Genomic DNA, 16,245 nt, shown 5'->3' with positions numbered 1-16,245 from the left:
GAAAGTGTGTAGTTGTTAGGCAGTGATGTTGGGGTAATAGAGGGTCTTTGGTGTGTTAGATGCCCCCAGACATGCTTCCCCTGCTGTCCCAGTGTCATTCCAGAGGTGTTGGCATCATTTCCTGGGGTGTCATAGTGGACTTGGTGACCCTCCAGACACGGATTTGGGTTTCCCCCTTAACGAGTATCTGTTCCCCATAGACTATAATGGGGTTCGAAACCCGTTCGAACACACGAACATTGAGCGGCTGTTCGAATCGAATTTCGAACCTCGAACATTTTAGTGTTCGCTCATCTCTAGTAAACACTACCACCTTACTATATAAACAACATAGTATAAAGTAGTAATAACCCAATAGGGGTCAATGTAACATAATAATATGAGTAAAAGTGACAAGATATAGTGAAGTTGGTTATCAAAAAGTAATTACCTCGCCTACTGCCTTTGAGAGGGTGTGCCGGGCAGGTACCTCTACAGTGGGCTTGATATCGACTATCTATAGGCTTCTCTCTGCTCCTGAGGGGCAGCCTCCTGTTTCTCACAGATATATGGCTAAATGGTCTGGTGCTCTAGGTAGGCAGATCTCGCCCGGCCAGTGGCAAGTTATTTGGTCTCGCACAGCTAAATCTTCCACCTGTATTTCATTTTGTTTCGTGAGACCCAGTACAAGCTACTTAGGCATTGGTACTATACCTCTGCCCTGATTCATTCCCTTAACCCTAGTATGTCCCCCTTGTGTTGGCGCTGTCAGACAGATATAGGCTCTTTGTGTCATGGTTTTTGGGACTGCTCAGGTATCCGGCCCTTTTGGCTAGAGGTCCATTCCCTCTCTGATGATCTTTTCATTCAGGGTGTCCTGCTTGATCCCCTTACTTATTTGCTTAATCTCCCCCTGCACACTTAGGCAAGCAGACCTCTACACTGTTTTTGTATATATGCACAGCGGCTCAAACACTTATAGCCCTTCATTGGAAGAGGACCTGTCCTACCTCTGATGCAGACCTAATCGCTAGGGTAAAGGATGTCCGCAGTATGGAATACTTGACGGCCTCCCTTAACCACACCTTGGATGCCTTCTGGGCTGTGTGGTCATCTTGGGACTCGTATTGCATTCTCTGTGGTCGTTGACTCCTTCCATTTTTAACCCCCCCTTTTTCTCCCCTTTCCTACCTCCCCCCCCCCCCCCCCCGTTCCCTCTCCTTTCGGTTTGTTTTACTTAACCATTTATCTGGTCGCTGTTTTGATCTATATTTGTTTGTCTGTACAAATTTTCTGGAAAACTTTAATAAAAATTAGTCTAAAAAAAAAAAAGTAATTACCTAACATTAAAGAATGCACTTTAACATCCCATATGATATACCTCACCATGTGTGAACGCACCCCGACGTGCATTTCGCCAGGAAATGGCTTCGTCACAGGGTATAGCAGGGAAGATTCCTGTTGCAGCCACTTGAAATACAACCAGTCACATGACTTTGAAGGGGACATGGCTGGGCTCCTAGAACACACAGTGATTATCATCTCAGTTTTAACTGGAACATGAAGCAAAAGAGAACCAAAGGAAGGGAGATTAATGGATAATTTTCTGTGTGTTTTCTGTGTTTAGTGTTCCTTTATACATTGATATTTAATGACTTAAAGGGGTTGACTAATGAATGATGAACTGATCACTGTGGACCTGCTTTCCTTAGCTAGTCTCACAACTGTTATTGTGAAAAATTTACAGCAATTGCAGCAATCTCTTGCTCCCAAACATACCAATTGCATTCACAAAATGCCACCTAACGAAAGCTGATGATCTGTGCAGGTTTGTATTTATGTTTGCAGGAATATCCTTAATTGTGCTTAATCCATTTTTTTCGATGTTGTAGGGAGTGCACAAATTCCATTGCCTGTAGTTCAGGATTCTGGAGATGACTCTGTGTTTATCAGTGATGCTCAGGCTAAGAAGGCTGGGGATAAAGCCCAGAAGAGACAGAAGATGTTTTCTGAGAGAAGCTGTAGCTTTAGTGCAGACAGCCGTGCAGGAATGATGCTAAAGAAAGGTAGTCTTGAGATGTCTACTAATGAGATTGCTATGAAGATGGGAGCCGATGCTAAGATTCTCACTGCAGCACTGTCAAAGACACCACCACATCCACAAAGTAGCAAAGAATTCACTTTTGATGACATTGACAGCCCAGCTCCTAGCCATAAAGCTGAGAGTCAGACATGTGACCCAGGATGCCCTGTCATGAAGTCTCCACAGAATTCTTTGGGTCTGGATATTTTTGATCCCTTGGCTACTGTTGAAGAACAAACTATGCCCGAATCGTCAGAGTGCATCAATGACACAGAAAACAAAAGTCACTTGAGTTCTTCAGATGAACCAAACAAGAGAAATAGTACTTATGGTCTTCCCAAAGCTGTTGAAAGGGAAGGAGTGGAGAAAGGACTTGATCCATTATCACTGCTGGCATCAGAATCTATAGAAGATGATCCTCCCCCTGCTGAGGAGAAGACTATCTCCCCTGTGGTAGCACGTAACCTGGCTGATGAAATTGAAAGCTATATGAATCTAAAAAGTCCCCTTGGAAATAAATCTTCTAGTATGGAACTTAACAAGGATCCTGCTAAGGAAAGTGGGAATCCTAGCCAAGGCAACTCTGAAAGAAGATCTAGTCTGCCTGCTGACTCCGATGTGCAAGGTGAAAATCAGAAAAGTGCAGTATCAAGGTCCAAAACTTTTACTACAACTCCAAAACATCACTTAAAAAACCAAAAGGAGCGTTCTCTCTCACTAACAGCTCTTGTTCGCAACACGCAGCATGGTTCACTGGGTTCAGTGGTAAACTCTCTTCCTGGACTAAAGTTTGACAACCTTTTGACTGGACCCAAAATGGATGTGCTGAAGTCTAGTATGAAGCAAGCAGCCAACGTGGCCAGCAAAGTTTGGGGGGCAGTGGCATCTGCGTACAGCTACTCTGATGATGAGGTGATTATAAAGAAAACTGGGAGCTTACAGTATAAATCGAGTGTAATGGCACCCACACACTGTTGTGCTCAGTCTGGGTACATTGACCAGTGTGTTGGCTGCTTTTTCCAGATTGACATGGCTTGTGATCTGTGGGTTCAGTTCAGCTGAGCTGTGGAGGATCCAGATAATGCCCAAGACCAGTATGATTAAGCAGTCAGGCAAAGCAGTTGGTGGGCTAATGGGGGGAGTATATGTATACATGAAATAAACATCAGATTAGAATACACAAGTGCAAGAATCAATAAACATTTGGGATATAGAGCACATTTATTGGCTCTTGCTAGTTATCTCTATTCCCCTTCCTTTGGGAATTGGAGTTTCAAGCAGTATTCACATTTTATGGAGGATCTACTGAATTGAAATACATTTCCAGAGGGTTAATGCATTGTCTGTGCAGAATATCTTGTCCTGCCCAGCTAGACTGTAGCCATTTGCCTCATGTATGTGCAAGCCTCACGAGTGCACAGCTATGAGGCAAAGTTCAATGGTGAAAAGCAGAATGATTGGCAGAAAACAGGAGAATTAGAAGTAGAATATAGCGGAATAGGAATAATGGTCCTGCATGCAAGAGAGCGACCATTATGGCTTGTGTCTGTGTAGGCTGCAGGAGTTCTTAACTGTGAGACGTACAATACAGAGGTGAAAATGGGATAAAAGGTAGAATACAGCTGTATAAGAGGAAGAATACAGAAACGAGGCAGAATATAACTGAATATGATGCAGAATACATGTAGAGAAATTTTCTTCATATGGGGCTAAGTACGGTAGAGGAAGGTCCCAGGTCAAATTCTCGCCCAAAAGTGGGTCCCACCTTCAAAAAGTTTAAGAACTGCTTTGAAGTAGTAGAATTCCCCTTAATAATAGTTTAGGCTTTTTAGCTCACACTTAGGCTAGGTTCACATATGCGTCGAAAATCAGCAAAGTAAAAAGTACTGCACGGAGGACTTTTATTTTTTGCTGGTTTTAGTTTAGAAATGACAGAAATACAGTACAGACCAAGTCTGGACACACCTTCTCATTCAAAGAGTTTTCTGTATTTTCATGACTATGAGAATTGTAGGTTCACACTGAAGGCATCAAAACTATGAATTAACACATGTGGAGTTATATACTTAACAAAAAAGTGTGAAACAACTGAAAATATGTCTTATATTCTAGGTTCTTCAAAGTAGCCACCTTTTGCTTTGATTACTGCTTCGCACACTCTTGGCATTCTCTTAATGACCTTCAAGAGGTAGTCACCGGAAATGGTCTTCCAACAGTCTTGAAGGAGTTCCCAGAGATGCTTAGCACTTGTTGGCCCTTTTGCCTTCACTCTGCGGTCCAGCTCACCCCAAACCATCTCAATTGGGTTCAGGTCTGGTGACTGTGGAGGCCAGGTCATCTGGCGTAGCACCCCATCACTCTCCTTCTTGGTAAAATAGCCATTACACAGCCTGGAGGTGTGTTTGGGGTCATTGTCCTGTTGAAAAATAAATGATGGTCCAACTAAACGCAAACTGGATGGAATAGCATGCCGCTGCAAGATGCTGTGGTAGCCATGCTGGTTCAGTATGCCTTCAATTTTGAATAAATCCCAGCAGTGTCACAAGCAAAGCACCCCCACACCATCACACCTCCTCCTTGCTTCACGGTGGGAACCAGGCATGTAGAGTCCATCCGTTCACCTTTTCTGCGTCGCACAAAGACACGGTGGTTGGAACCAAAGATCTCAAATTTGGACTCATCAGACCAAAGCACAGATTTGCACTGGTCTAATGTCCATTCCTTGTGTTCTTTAGCCCAAACAAGTCTCTCCTGCTTGTTGCCTGTCCTTAGCAGTGGTTTTCTAGCAGCTATTTTACCATGAAGGCCTGTGCACAAAGTCTCCTCTTAACAGTTGTTGTAGAGATGTGTCTGCTGCTAGAACTCTGTGTGGCATTGACCTGCTCTCTAATCTGAGCTGCTGTTAACCAGCAATTTCTGAGGCTGGTGACTCAGATGAACTCCGCAGTAGAGGTGACTCTTGGTCTTCCTACCCTGGGGTGGTCTTCATCTGAGCCAGTTTTTTTTTTTTTTTGTAGCGCTTGATGGTTTTTGCAACTGCATTGGGGACACTTTCAAAGTTTTCCCAATTTTTCGGACTGACTGACCTTCATTTCTTAAAGTAATGATGGCCACTCGTTTTTCTTTACTTAGCTGCTTTTTTTCTTGCCATGATACATATTCTAACAGTCTATTCAGTAGGACTACCTGCTGTGTATCCACTTTATTTCTGCACAACACAACTGATGGTCCCAACCCCATTTATAAGGCAAGAAATCCCACTTATTAAACCTGACAGGGCACACCTGTGAAGTGAAAACCATTTCCGGTGACTACCTCTTGAAGCTCATCAAGAGAATGCCAAGAGTGTGCAAAGCAGGAATCAAAGCAAAAGGTGGCCACTTTGAAGAACCTAGAATATAAGACGTATTTTCAGTTGTGTCACACTTTTTTGTTAAGTATATAATTCCACACGTGCTAATTCATAGTTTTGATGCTTTCAGTGTGAATCTACAATTTTCATAGTCATGGAAATACAGAAAACTCTTTGAATGAGAAGGTGTGTCAAAATGTTTGGTCCGTACTGTACGTCAGACCACAATATATTAGTCTTCGGTTTTCTAGCAGTATTTGTGTCATAAATTTTTGCCATATACTTTTAACATGAACTCTGCATTTTTTTTCACTCTTTTTCCTTGCTTCTCTGAGAGCTGTTCCTGTCTCTAAATTATTTACAAAGTAACATCCATTAAATGAAAGAGAACATCTTTCAATGCAGAAGACAGGGGAAGAGTAAAAAAATGCAGGTCATTCACAGAAATGATCCAAAATATGTTAATAAATTATATTACAAAACTTATTTCCAACATAAATACTGCCAGAAAAATCAAAAGTTGTCTGAAAGTTTAGTTGTGCTTTAATGTTAATTGTTAATGACTGACATTATAGAAACATAACTGTTGTCCACGGTCTGTGTCCCGTCACGCAACTTATATTCATTCACTTACACACCAGACACAACCCATGTCTCTATTTCTGGAATGAAATGGTCCCTTTTGTGAAATCTTATATAGCCTCTTATGGATGCTTTGTGCATACTGTATCCAAACTAACCATGGTAACACCCATATTTATATTTATGTATATGCACAAAATCTAATTAACCATTTCCTGTTACCTGCTGATGTAGGAAGAAATTAATAAAGATGAATATCAATTTCCATTGAGTATTGATGAGCAAGATGTTGGTGAAAACTCCACTTCCAAATCCGGTTTTCAGCGACTTTCTACAAGCAGCTTGAATCAAAGCAACAACAGCCTGGGCAGCAGTAGCAGTGGTGGGACAAGTAAACAGAGCTGCACTAATAGTATGGATCTTTAATTCCTATTACTACTGTTATTTGATTATTGTATTGTGGGAGCTGTAACTGTGTACTTTTACTGTATGCTTATGATTTCTTTGTGGGTCAAAAATTTTTAATGGCAGCATGTTTAGTACATGAGGTGTATTTATTTTTCTGTAAAAAGGCATTTTGAAAGGGAATAAACTTGTCCACTATAAGGAAGGGGATAATCGTACACATCAGGGAGAGTGTGTGCCTACATAGGCAGTACGGAGACTTACAAGTCATTCCTGCTCCGCTAGGGGTTCTGGGTAAAAAAATATGCTAATATATTCTCCAGGATGTAATTAGAACAGTGCACTCTGTACGCAGCCCTCTAGAGGGCAGCATCCTTAACATCATGCATGACTTGGTTATAAAGTCTTTTTAATCATGATGTGGATTTAATTGCCAAATTAGTATTTCTATCCCAAAAGGGACAGATTCCCAGCTATGTCTGTCTGTCCCTTTTGGGATAGAAATACTAATTTGGCAATTAAATCCACATTATGATTAAAAAGACTTTATAACTGAGTCATGCATGATGTTAAGGATGCTGCCCTCTAGAGGGCTGCGCACAGAGTGCACTGTTCTCCTAATTACATCTTGGAGAATAGATTTGCATATTTTTTACCCACTATAAGGAAATCATGGTTGGGTCTCTGACAAATGTCAGACTATAAAATGTCCCTTTATTCGTGGTTGCTTCCACTGGCAAGACAACAGAGCTGTCACCACTAAGATGGTTGGAGAAAATCTTTAAAATTCTGCACTCCAAAATTTTAGTTACTTGTATTTGCAGAAATGTTTAACTTTTAATTGTATACAAATTATAGTTAATTCTTATAGAGGGCCCCAGATAATGTTAAAGAGGACCTTTCACCATATCTGGGCACATGCAGTTTTATATACTGCCGGAAAGCTGACAGTGCGCTGAGTTCAGCGCACTGTCGGCTTTCCGGATCTGTGCCCGGTGTGAAGAGCTTACGGTACCGTAGCTCTTCTATGGTCAGAAGGGCGTTTCTGACCATTAGCCAGAGACGTCCTTCTGCCTCGCGGCGCCAATCACGCTGTGCTGTGGAGCGGGGAGGAACGCCCCCTCCCTCTCCTGATAATACTCGTCTATGGACGAGCGCTGTGAGCAGAGGGAGGGGGCGTTCCTCCCCGCTCCACAGCACAGCGCGATTGGCGCCGCGAGGCAGAAGGACGTCTCTGGCTAATGGTCAGAAACGCCCTTCTGACCATAGAAGAGCTACGGTACCGGACCATAAGCTCTTCACACCGGGCACAGATCGGGAAAGCCGACAGTGCGCTGAACTCAGCGCACTGTCAGCTTTCCGGCACTGCATGTGCCCAGATATGGTGAAAGGTCCTCTTTAAGGGCGCGATTTGGCCGCAGCATTTCACATTAACTGCAAAGGGGATGGAATTCTGGCTAATCCTATGCACACATTGTAGAAAATAATCTGCAGCAGAAATGCTGCAATTGGGAATACACTTGCGTTTTTTTTTTCTGCAGCGCTTTTTTCTGCTGACTTCCTGCTTTATTGATATCTATAGGGAAACCACATGTTTCAGTAGGTATAATTGACATACTGCGATTTCCAAAACTCTCATTTTTGGAAAGCGCAGCATTTTCTCTGCTTGTGTTTTTATGCGATGTGTGGATAAGATTCACTAGAATCCCATCAACTTTACAGGGACTGTAAAATGAAATGGTTTTTGCCTCAGTCTTTACTCCACATGGGACCCTCGGCCTTGCATTGTATTAATCCTCAGTGTAAAAGTAACAGTGGTCTATTAGACCCTGCCTTAGCATGGTTGACAGCCTTTTCCGGATGAGTTTTTATACAGGGACAGCTTCCAATCAGTCTGCTTAGGTGTGAAATAGCAGAACTCACAGGCCTCCTTTTGTGATCCTTGCTGTGTTCAATATTTTCTTGTAAAAAGCTATTTAAATAGATCATAGGTATCGCCATGCTCAGTGTTTCTCCCACTATCTCATCCTGCATTCATATAGGGAAGTATAGGAGACCAAACAAATCCTTTTTAACAGAACATGAAGGCCAGTGACTTTTTTTTTGTTCAATAATGAGGAATATTTGTGATTATGCTTCAGATATAATTATTTTGTTCAATCTTCATGTGGAAGTTTCTTGAAATATTTTGTGTTTTGTAATGCTTTCAAGACTTGATGTCAATAAACAGTGTTGTATTCAAAGGTGAGTCTACACCCGGTAAGGGTATAAGAGGAATGGAGTCCGAGAAATCAGAACATGGATCATCTCAAAATACCAGCCTATCAAGTATTTTTCAGAACTGTGCAATGGAGGTAAGTGTGCAAACTTTTGGCTTTCAGATTCACATGACCTGTATTGCATGGTGTAACAACTGATAGTGCGTTAAAACAAAAATGGAAGAAAAAAAATAAAGAAAAACAAATTGTGCAGATTTATTAAGATTGGCTATGAAACTGTATCACTGAAATTTCCCCATTGTGGGACTATTAAAGGATTATCTTATCTTATTTCATAAGGCTCTGACTGGCACAGGCCACAATTGATTTATGATGAGAACTAAGAAACTGTTTTAAGGTTTGTTTTTTTTTTCTTTCTCTTTCCAATCTCTATGTATGTCAGAACCGTCAATAGCTTATGTCAGAGCCGTTGCAGAACAGATATGTAATGAGGCAATGTTAAAATTCCTATTAAAACAAGGGATTTTACAATGAAAAAAAATAAATGTATGTTTTAGTTGGTAAGGCTTCATTTTTGTGCTTGCAGGTGCTAATGTCTAGTTGCTCACAGTGCCAAAGCTGTAAAGCCTTAGTGTATGATGAAGAGATCATGGCAGGATGGACTGCAGATGACTCCAATTTAAACACCACATGTCCTTTCTGTAAAGTTACCTTTCTTCCATTCCTTAACATTGAATTTAAAGATTTGCGTGGCTCTGCCAGGTTGGTTCTTTTTTTTTTTCTTATATATAATAGTGCTAATTGGCTGTGTATTTCAGGTAACTGATGGTATGGTGGGTCTACATGTAATTTTGTACCATTATGATTAGGGGGCATTCACACGGAGTAACGCCGGGCGTGTATCACAGCCGTACACGACGGCGTTACGGCAGACTGCCGAACACTTCCCCATTCACTTCAATGGGAGCGCTCGTAACAGCGGCGTTTACGAGCGCTCCCATTGAAGTGAATGGGAAGTGTTCGGCAGCCTGCCGTAGCGCCGGCGTGTATGGCTGTGATACACGCCCGGCGTTACTCCGTGTGAATGCCCCCTTAATGTATATTTTATGCACAGTAAAGAAAAATGAAACGCCAAAACAGTAGTCACAGATTCTCATATTATATATGTACTGTATTTTTTAAAATGGTAACCAAACCTGTTGGTTTTGTTGATCCAAGTGAACCAATCATGTGCAGATATTAACCTTTAGGGCTCGTTCACAAGAGGGGCGGATTTTAGCGCTGAATCCTCCGCAAAATCTGCCCCCTCACAATAGAGGTCTATGCAGACCGCTAACCTTCTTTTTTTCCCGCTAGCGGAAAAAAGAAGCAGGCTGCCCTTCCTTCGGGTGGATTCCGCAGCTGAATCAGCAGTGGCGTTCGCCTCGCGGCAGCACCCTCCGGACTAGGCCCACTCATTTGGACCTACTCTGGAACGGGAAGCCGCGACTGCCGGAAGCCGCAGCAGGCGCATTTTGGTCCTATTCTGGCGCGTCAAAATCAGGACCAAAATACACGGTCCTGTGTGAACGGGTCCTTAGGATAGATGTATTTAAAGTTTGTATTGCCTTAGGATAAACTTGGTGCTAAAAGTTAACTGGCTATTACAGTAACCCTAATACTACCATTGTTTGACTATTACTAGTGTGAACCAGTTTCAAACAATTAGGTTACCAATCTTTGCTTTAGGGCTATGCACCACACTTAAAACAGGTTTCGATGAAGTATACACTGCACTTATTGTAATATTAATAGGATCATAGCCCCTTACCCAGAAAATGGGGTTTAACAATATGGCCAAATAGTATTTTTGAAGTTTTGTGGGGTTTTTTTCTTCTTTTTCTGTCACAGTTTTTTCCTTAAGCCAAGTAATTCAGGCGACAGCCTACAAAGCAGTAACCATCAGTCAACTACTGAGATTTCTCAGCAACAGAAGAAATTCGTCCCTCCTGCCAGTGACCTGATTAACTTATCAGACACAACCTCTCCACTTATACCAGCAACTCATCCCAGTAAAGCTACTGAAAACCGGTAACACTATTCTCTTTGTATTTCTATGCCAATATGCTATTTTTAAAAAAACAAACTCTTACCATACTTTGAAATTATTTTTATTGGGTAAATCTGTAGGTATCAAATAAAGATCCTTCTGGAAATTATCCTTTTATGTTTAGCTTTGATAATTAAATACAATTGTAGACCATTAGGCTCATTCAACAGACAATCTATAGCAGAAATGTTGCTGTGAATCTTGTTGAAAATTAGAGAGAACAAAAATATGTGGTACAGACTTTTTTCTTTTTTTCCCAGTGATGTGTGCCAGTTATTTGCTATACTTTATAGTGATAATTACCGTATTTTATTTCTTACCCATGTTTTCCAGTGATGGTCATGGCGAGGACAAACTGAAACACTTAGACAGTGACAGTGCAACAAAGAGAGTTGCATCATTGACAAGGAGTCACAGTGTTGGAGGACCACTCCAGAATTTTGACTTGCCCCAAAAACCATTGCATGGTGTGTCCACTGTCAGTTTACCAAACAGCCTACAGGAAGCAGTGGTATGTTGCTTTTGTTACCTTTGATAATTTTATTGCTCTTTTAAGTGGACATTAATACTGTATGTTTGTACTTTTGGTTTCACTGATTTTCTTAACCCCTTCCCAACATGCGCCGTAATAGTACAGCACATGTCGGGTCTGTAACTATGGCGACCGCCCGGGAGCCGGGCGGCCGCCATAGCCGCCAGGTGTCTACTGCTTTAAGCAGTAGACAACCAGCTCTAATGCCTCCGATCGGTCCCCGGACCGATCAAGGCATTAACCCCTCCGGCGCCGCGGATTGCCGGCTCCTGGAGCATGCTCCAGGGCTGACGTCCCGTTGCCATGACAGCCGGGAGCCTTGTACAGGCTCCCAGGCTTGTCTGCAAATCCTCTCTTTTGCAGGCTGGTCTATGCAGCCTGCAAAAGAAAGGATGCTTTTTTGCAATGCATTAGCATTGTAATGCATTGCATTAGTGATCAGACCCCCTGGGGTTCAACACCCCTAGGGGGTCTAATAAATGCAAATAAAAAATAAAAAAAAAAGTTTAAAAAAATATAAAAAAAATATAAAAAGAATTAAAAGTTCAAATCACCCCCCTTTCCCTAGAACACATATAAAAGTAGTTAAAAACTGTGAAACATATACATGTTAGGTATCCCCGCGTCCGAAATCGCCCGCTCTGCAAATCTATAAAAATATTTTTCCTGTTCGGTAAACGCCGTAGCGGGAAAAATAGTCGAAAGTGCCAAACCGCCGTTTTTTCACTGTTTTGATTCTGATAAAAATTTGAATAAAAAGTGATCAAAGCAATAACATTTCCCGAAAATGGTAGAACTAAAAAGTACACCCGACCCCGCAAAAAAAGACGCCCTATGCATCCCCGTACACTTACGTATAAAAAAGTTACGGCTGTCGGAATATGGCGACTTTTAGAAAAAAAATTTTTAACACAGTTTTGGAATTTTTTTTAGGGGTCAAAATGTAAATAAAACCATATAAATTTGGTATCCCTGGAACCGTACCGAAACACAGAATATAGGGGACATGTCATTTTGGCTGCACAGTGAACGCTGTAAAACCAAAGCCCGTAAGAAAGTCGCAGAAATGCATTTTTTCTTCAAATCCACCCCATTCTGAATTTTTTTCCTGCTTCCCAGTAAATTATATAGAATAATTAATGGTAGCATCATGAAGAAAAATTTGTCCCGCAAAAATTAAGACCTCATATGGCTCTGGGAGCGGAGAAATAAAAAAGTTATGGGGTTTAGAAGGAGGGGAGTCAAAAACGAAAAACGAAAATCAAAAAATGCGATCGGCGGGAAGGGGTTAAACCAGTTATACATTTTCAAATAGTTATTATTCATTATATAAGTAGTCAGTCGATGCCCTCCATTTTAAATGTATTTTTCATATTTTTCACTCCCCAAATCCTCTGAGTTACTGGCCCACTAGTTTTGGTTCAGTATTACCCTGAACATTCTGTCTTTGTATTTTTCTTGGCACGTGTTTTTTAGTGACTTTAAATATACTATAAATCTCTCTTTAGGATCCTTTGGAAAAGAGACACAATCCTCCCCCAGTTTCTGTCCCATATCTTAGTTCTCTTGTACTGCGCAAAGAACTGGAGTCTTTGCTGGAAAATGAGGGTGAGCAAGTTATCCATACATCCACTTTTATAAATCAACATCCCATTATCTTCTGGAACCTAGTATGGTATTTCAGGAGACTGGATTTGCCAAGCAATCTACCTGGACTTATCCTAACATCAGAACATTGCAATGGAGGTGAACAGGTATGTTTATTCCACACTTTTTCTGTTAGACACTGTCATTTCAACATAATTAGCGTAAATGAATTGTACAAGTGATTTTTTTTTAAAAAACTTTGATACATCTTTATCTTGGAGAAATTCTTCTGCTCTGACCAAGCTTTTTCCCTGTTTTCCCCATCTTCTGTTAAACTATATGTCTCTGAAAAACACTGCTCTATCCAAGTCACATGAATCAGATCATTCATGTCTGTAGAAGTCTATGGAGAGAGATGAATGTGTAGAAAGTGCAGGAGATAAGAAAATACAGACTCAGGAGCTATTTACACAGAGGAATTCTGAGGGGAATTTAAGGAGGTTTTCTGCCTCAGATTGACATCTAAATTTCAGCCCTATAGAGGTCACGGTGGAAAGTTGAAAACTTGAGTCCTAGTGAGATAAGAGCAATACAAATGTTTGTCATTACAATACTCTGTGAACCTCATGGTGCATGTCCTGTTGCTGAACTAGCCATGGAATCTCCACTTCCTGGAGAAAAATGAAAAAAGCCTCCATCGCTGCCTCCTGTTGAAAGCAATGGGAGACAGAATCCGGCTGGAATTTGGAGCTGATTTTGAAGCAAAACCCCACCTAAAAATCTGATTCAAATTCCTTTTTGTGAATATGCTCTTAAGCTGTTGCTAGAAACTTTCTATCATAACCAAAACTCCTTTCTTACATCAGTTCACTTCAGTGCTTCTCTATGTATGTCCTCCATGATCCTGGGGCTATTTCTGAGTGTGAGACAGGTATAGAGAACATTCTCTTCTGCACAGTGTGTGCTGTGTGTGGCAGCTAGTCTTCACCCACCAACTTAGAACTACAAATTCCAGTTCAGGCATGTAAAGTCAGAATTTCTAAAAGCTGCATCATATAAGTAAACTAATGACCAGAAATAGAGTTACTTCTCATACTGTACATACACACTGCAACTTAGCATTTTAAGGATGACAATTTAAACTTCCAACTTTACAGAAATTGTAAATATATGTTTTTGTAGACTTGAACAAATTTTGTGCTCAAAGATGATAAAAGTTGATGTTGGTTTGACGTTTTTGTAGGTTCCCCAAATATCCCTTTCGCAAGACAGCAAACTTGTTTACATCCAGTTGTTATGGGATAATGTCAACCTCCACCAAGATCCTGGAGAGGCTCTTTATATGAGATGGCGGACCTTAGGTAAATATTGTCAAATTGGAAAGAGAAACTGTGTAGATGAATAGGGCCACACAGTGGCTGCATTCAGATCTGGCTTCTTGTTTACTTAACTAAGAGAGTATGGTGATATCAGTGTGGGTCTAGCAATCACAGAGCAAAAAGGTCTATTCCAATCTTAAAGGGGCTCTATCAGCAAAATCATGCTGCTAGAGCCCCACATATGCGTGCATAGCCTTTAAAAAGGCTATTCAGGCACCGTAAAAGTTATATAAAGTACCCCCCGTTTTAAAATAAAACCCTAAAAAAGAATATGATCTTACGGATCGTGCACGCTGGGCGGGCATTCAGGGTGCGCTGTCTTCTTCTTCCACGCCTCTTCTACCTCTGATGTCCTCTGGTCCCGTCTTCCTCCGGCGCTCGCGAGCGGACACTGATATAAAAAAAAAAAATGGCCTGGGCGCCTGCGCAGTAGCCGTAGTAGCAGCCACATGCTACTGCGTATGCGTCCAGGCCATTTTTTTTTTTATATCCGTGTCCGCTCGCGAGCGCCGGAGGAAGACGGGACCAGAGGAAGAAGAGGCGGGGATGAAGATGAAGACACACCCTGAATGCCCGCCCAGCATGCACGATGCGTAAGTAGATAACATTCTTTTTTAGGTTATTATTTTAAAACGGGGGGCTAGTTTAATATAACTTTTACGGTGCCTGAATAGCCTTTTTAAAGGCTATTCACGCATATGTGGGGCTCTAGCAGCATGATTTTGCTGATAGAGCCCCTTTAAAATAAACCTTATATTTCCAAAACCAATACCTGACTGCCACCAATCAACAGTAATCCGAGAGGTATTTTTTTCAAACTCTCGTTCATGAATTGCAAAATCGATGAATAAAACCACAAAACATCCTCCATGTTGTCTTTCCTGTACAACCCGCTCCCCCCAGAGGGGCTGGGTTTCTCACATGGTTCGCTTTTGGGGTGGTCTTGGTTTGTTCCATGTAGCGGACCTCATCAACCCCTTTTCCTTGGAACTCAAACCCTTTGATTATTTCATCTCTTCTCTGAGCGCATGCCTGGTTCAGAGTGGTTCCACTATCAACAGATTGCACATTTTCTATGTACTATGTTTGGGGGCCTGCGGGTCTCCACCCCCACCGGTTTTGAGAGGCTGTGCCATTCGGGCACCTCTACTAAAGGTCTGATTTCAGACATTTACCGGCTGTTCTCTTCTCTGGAGGGACGGTCTCCCCTGATCCAAAGATATGACTCGTTGGTCCTCTGATCTAGGAAGGCAGATTTCTCTACCTCAGTGGCAGATCATCTGGACGCACGCCAATAAATCTTCCACCTGTATTTCCTACCATGAGACCCAATTTAAAATTCTGCCTCACTGGTATCATACTCCGGCCTTCCTCCATACCTTAAATCCCAACATTTCCCCTACCTGCTGGAGGTGTTTTTTTCTGCCCCGGGGACTCTTTTCCCACATTTTCTGGGATTGCTCCCAAATTCGCCCACTTTGGTTGAAGGTCCAAACTATGATGACTGATGTTTTCTCCCTTATAATTCCTTTGGACTCTATGGTATACCTCCTCAATCTCCCCCCTCGCTCCCTGAGCAAACGTTCCTCTATTTTATTTTTGTATATCTGTACTGCAGTTAAATCCCTTATAGCCCGCCATTGGAAGGCTACCCAGCCACCTCCGATTCCCTTCCTTTTAGCCCGCATTAAAGATGATAGATTGGAATACCTCATAGCTTCACTAAACAATACAGTTGAGACGTTTTGAGCGGTTTGGGCACCCTGGGACTCTTATTGTGCTACCCGTAGTCTCTGATTCCCTTCCTTCCTCCCTCCTTGTGTCTCCCTGTCTTTGTCTCTTGTCAATTTTTCCTTTTTGCATTGGTTCTTATTATTGCAGCTTTGTATTGCAACTTTGTTTTTGTTGCTCTAATATGTGTTTTACCTGCCATTTCCGGCTCTGGCAGTAATCTTTACCCTGGTTTGTTTGTTTACCGTTTATTTGAAAATTTCAATAAAAATCACTGTGAATATTGGTGGTTCTTATGTACAGTTTA

General features: G+C 41.7%; 1 protein-coding gene across 2 annotated transcripts in view; it reads left to right on the top strand.

Annotated features, from left to right (window-relative positions):
• Positions 1–16,245, top strand: part of DENND4C (DENN domain containing 4C) — a 111,182-nt gene that overhangs the window by 86,446 nt on the left and 8,491 nt on the right. For both annotated transcript variants that reach the window (XM_075279881.1, XM_075279873.1), the window contains 8 exons: positions 1,872–2,974; positions 6,231–6,408; positions 8,646–8,755; positions 9,207–9,382; positions 10,511–10,690; positions 11,043–11,220; positions 12,750–12,995; positions 14,072–14,189. In XM_075279881.1, the coding sequence (XP_075135982.1) occupies positions 1,872–2,974; positions 6,231–6,408; positions 8,646–8,755; positions 9,207–9,382; positions 10,511–10,690; positions 11,043–11,220; positions 12,750–12,995; positions 14,072–14,189 (2,289 nt within the window). The remainder of the gene's footprint in view (positions 1–1,871; positions 2,975–6,230; positions 6,409–8,645; positions 8,756–9,206; positions 9,383–10,510; positions 10,691–11,042; positions 11,221–12,749; positions 12,996–14,071; positions 14,190–16,245) is intronic.

This window comes from Leptodactylus fuscus, chromosome 1 (genome assembly GCF_031893055.1).
Source record: "Leptodactylus fuscus isolate aLepFus1 chromosome 1, aLepFus1.hap2, whole genome shotgun sequence".
In the NCBI taxonomy this organism is placed as follows: Eukaryota; Metazoa; Chordata; class Amphibia; order Anura; family Leptodactylidae; genus Leptodactylus; species Leptodactylus fuscus.
This window is presented reverse-complemented; position numbering and strand designations above follow the sequence as displayed.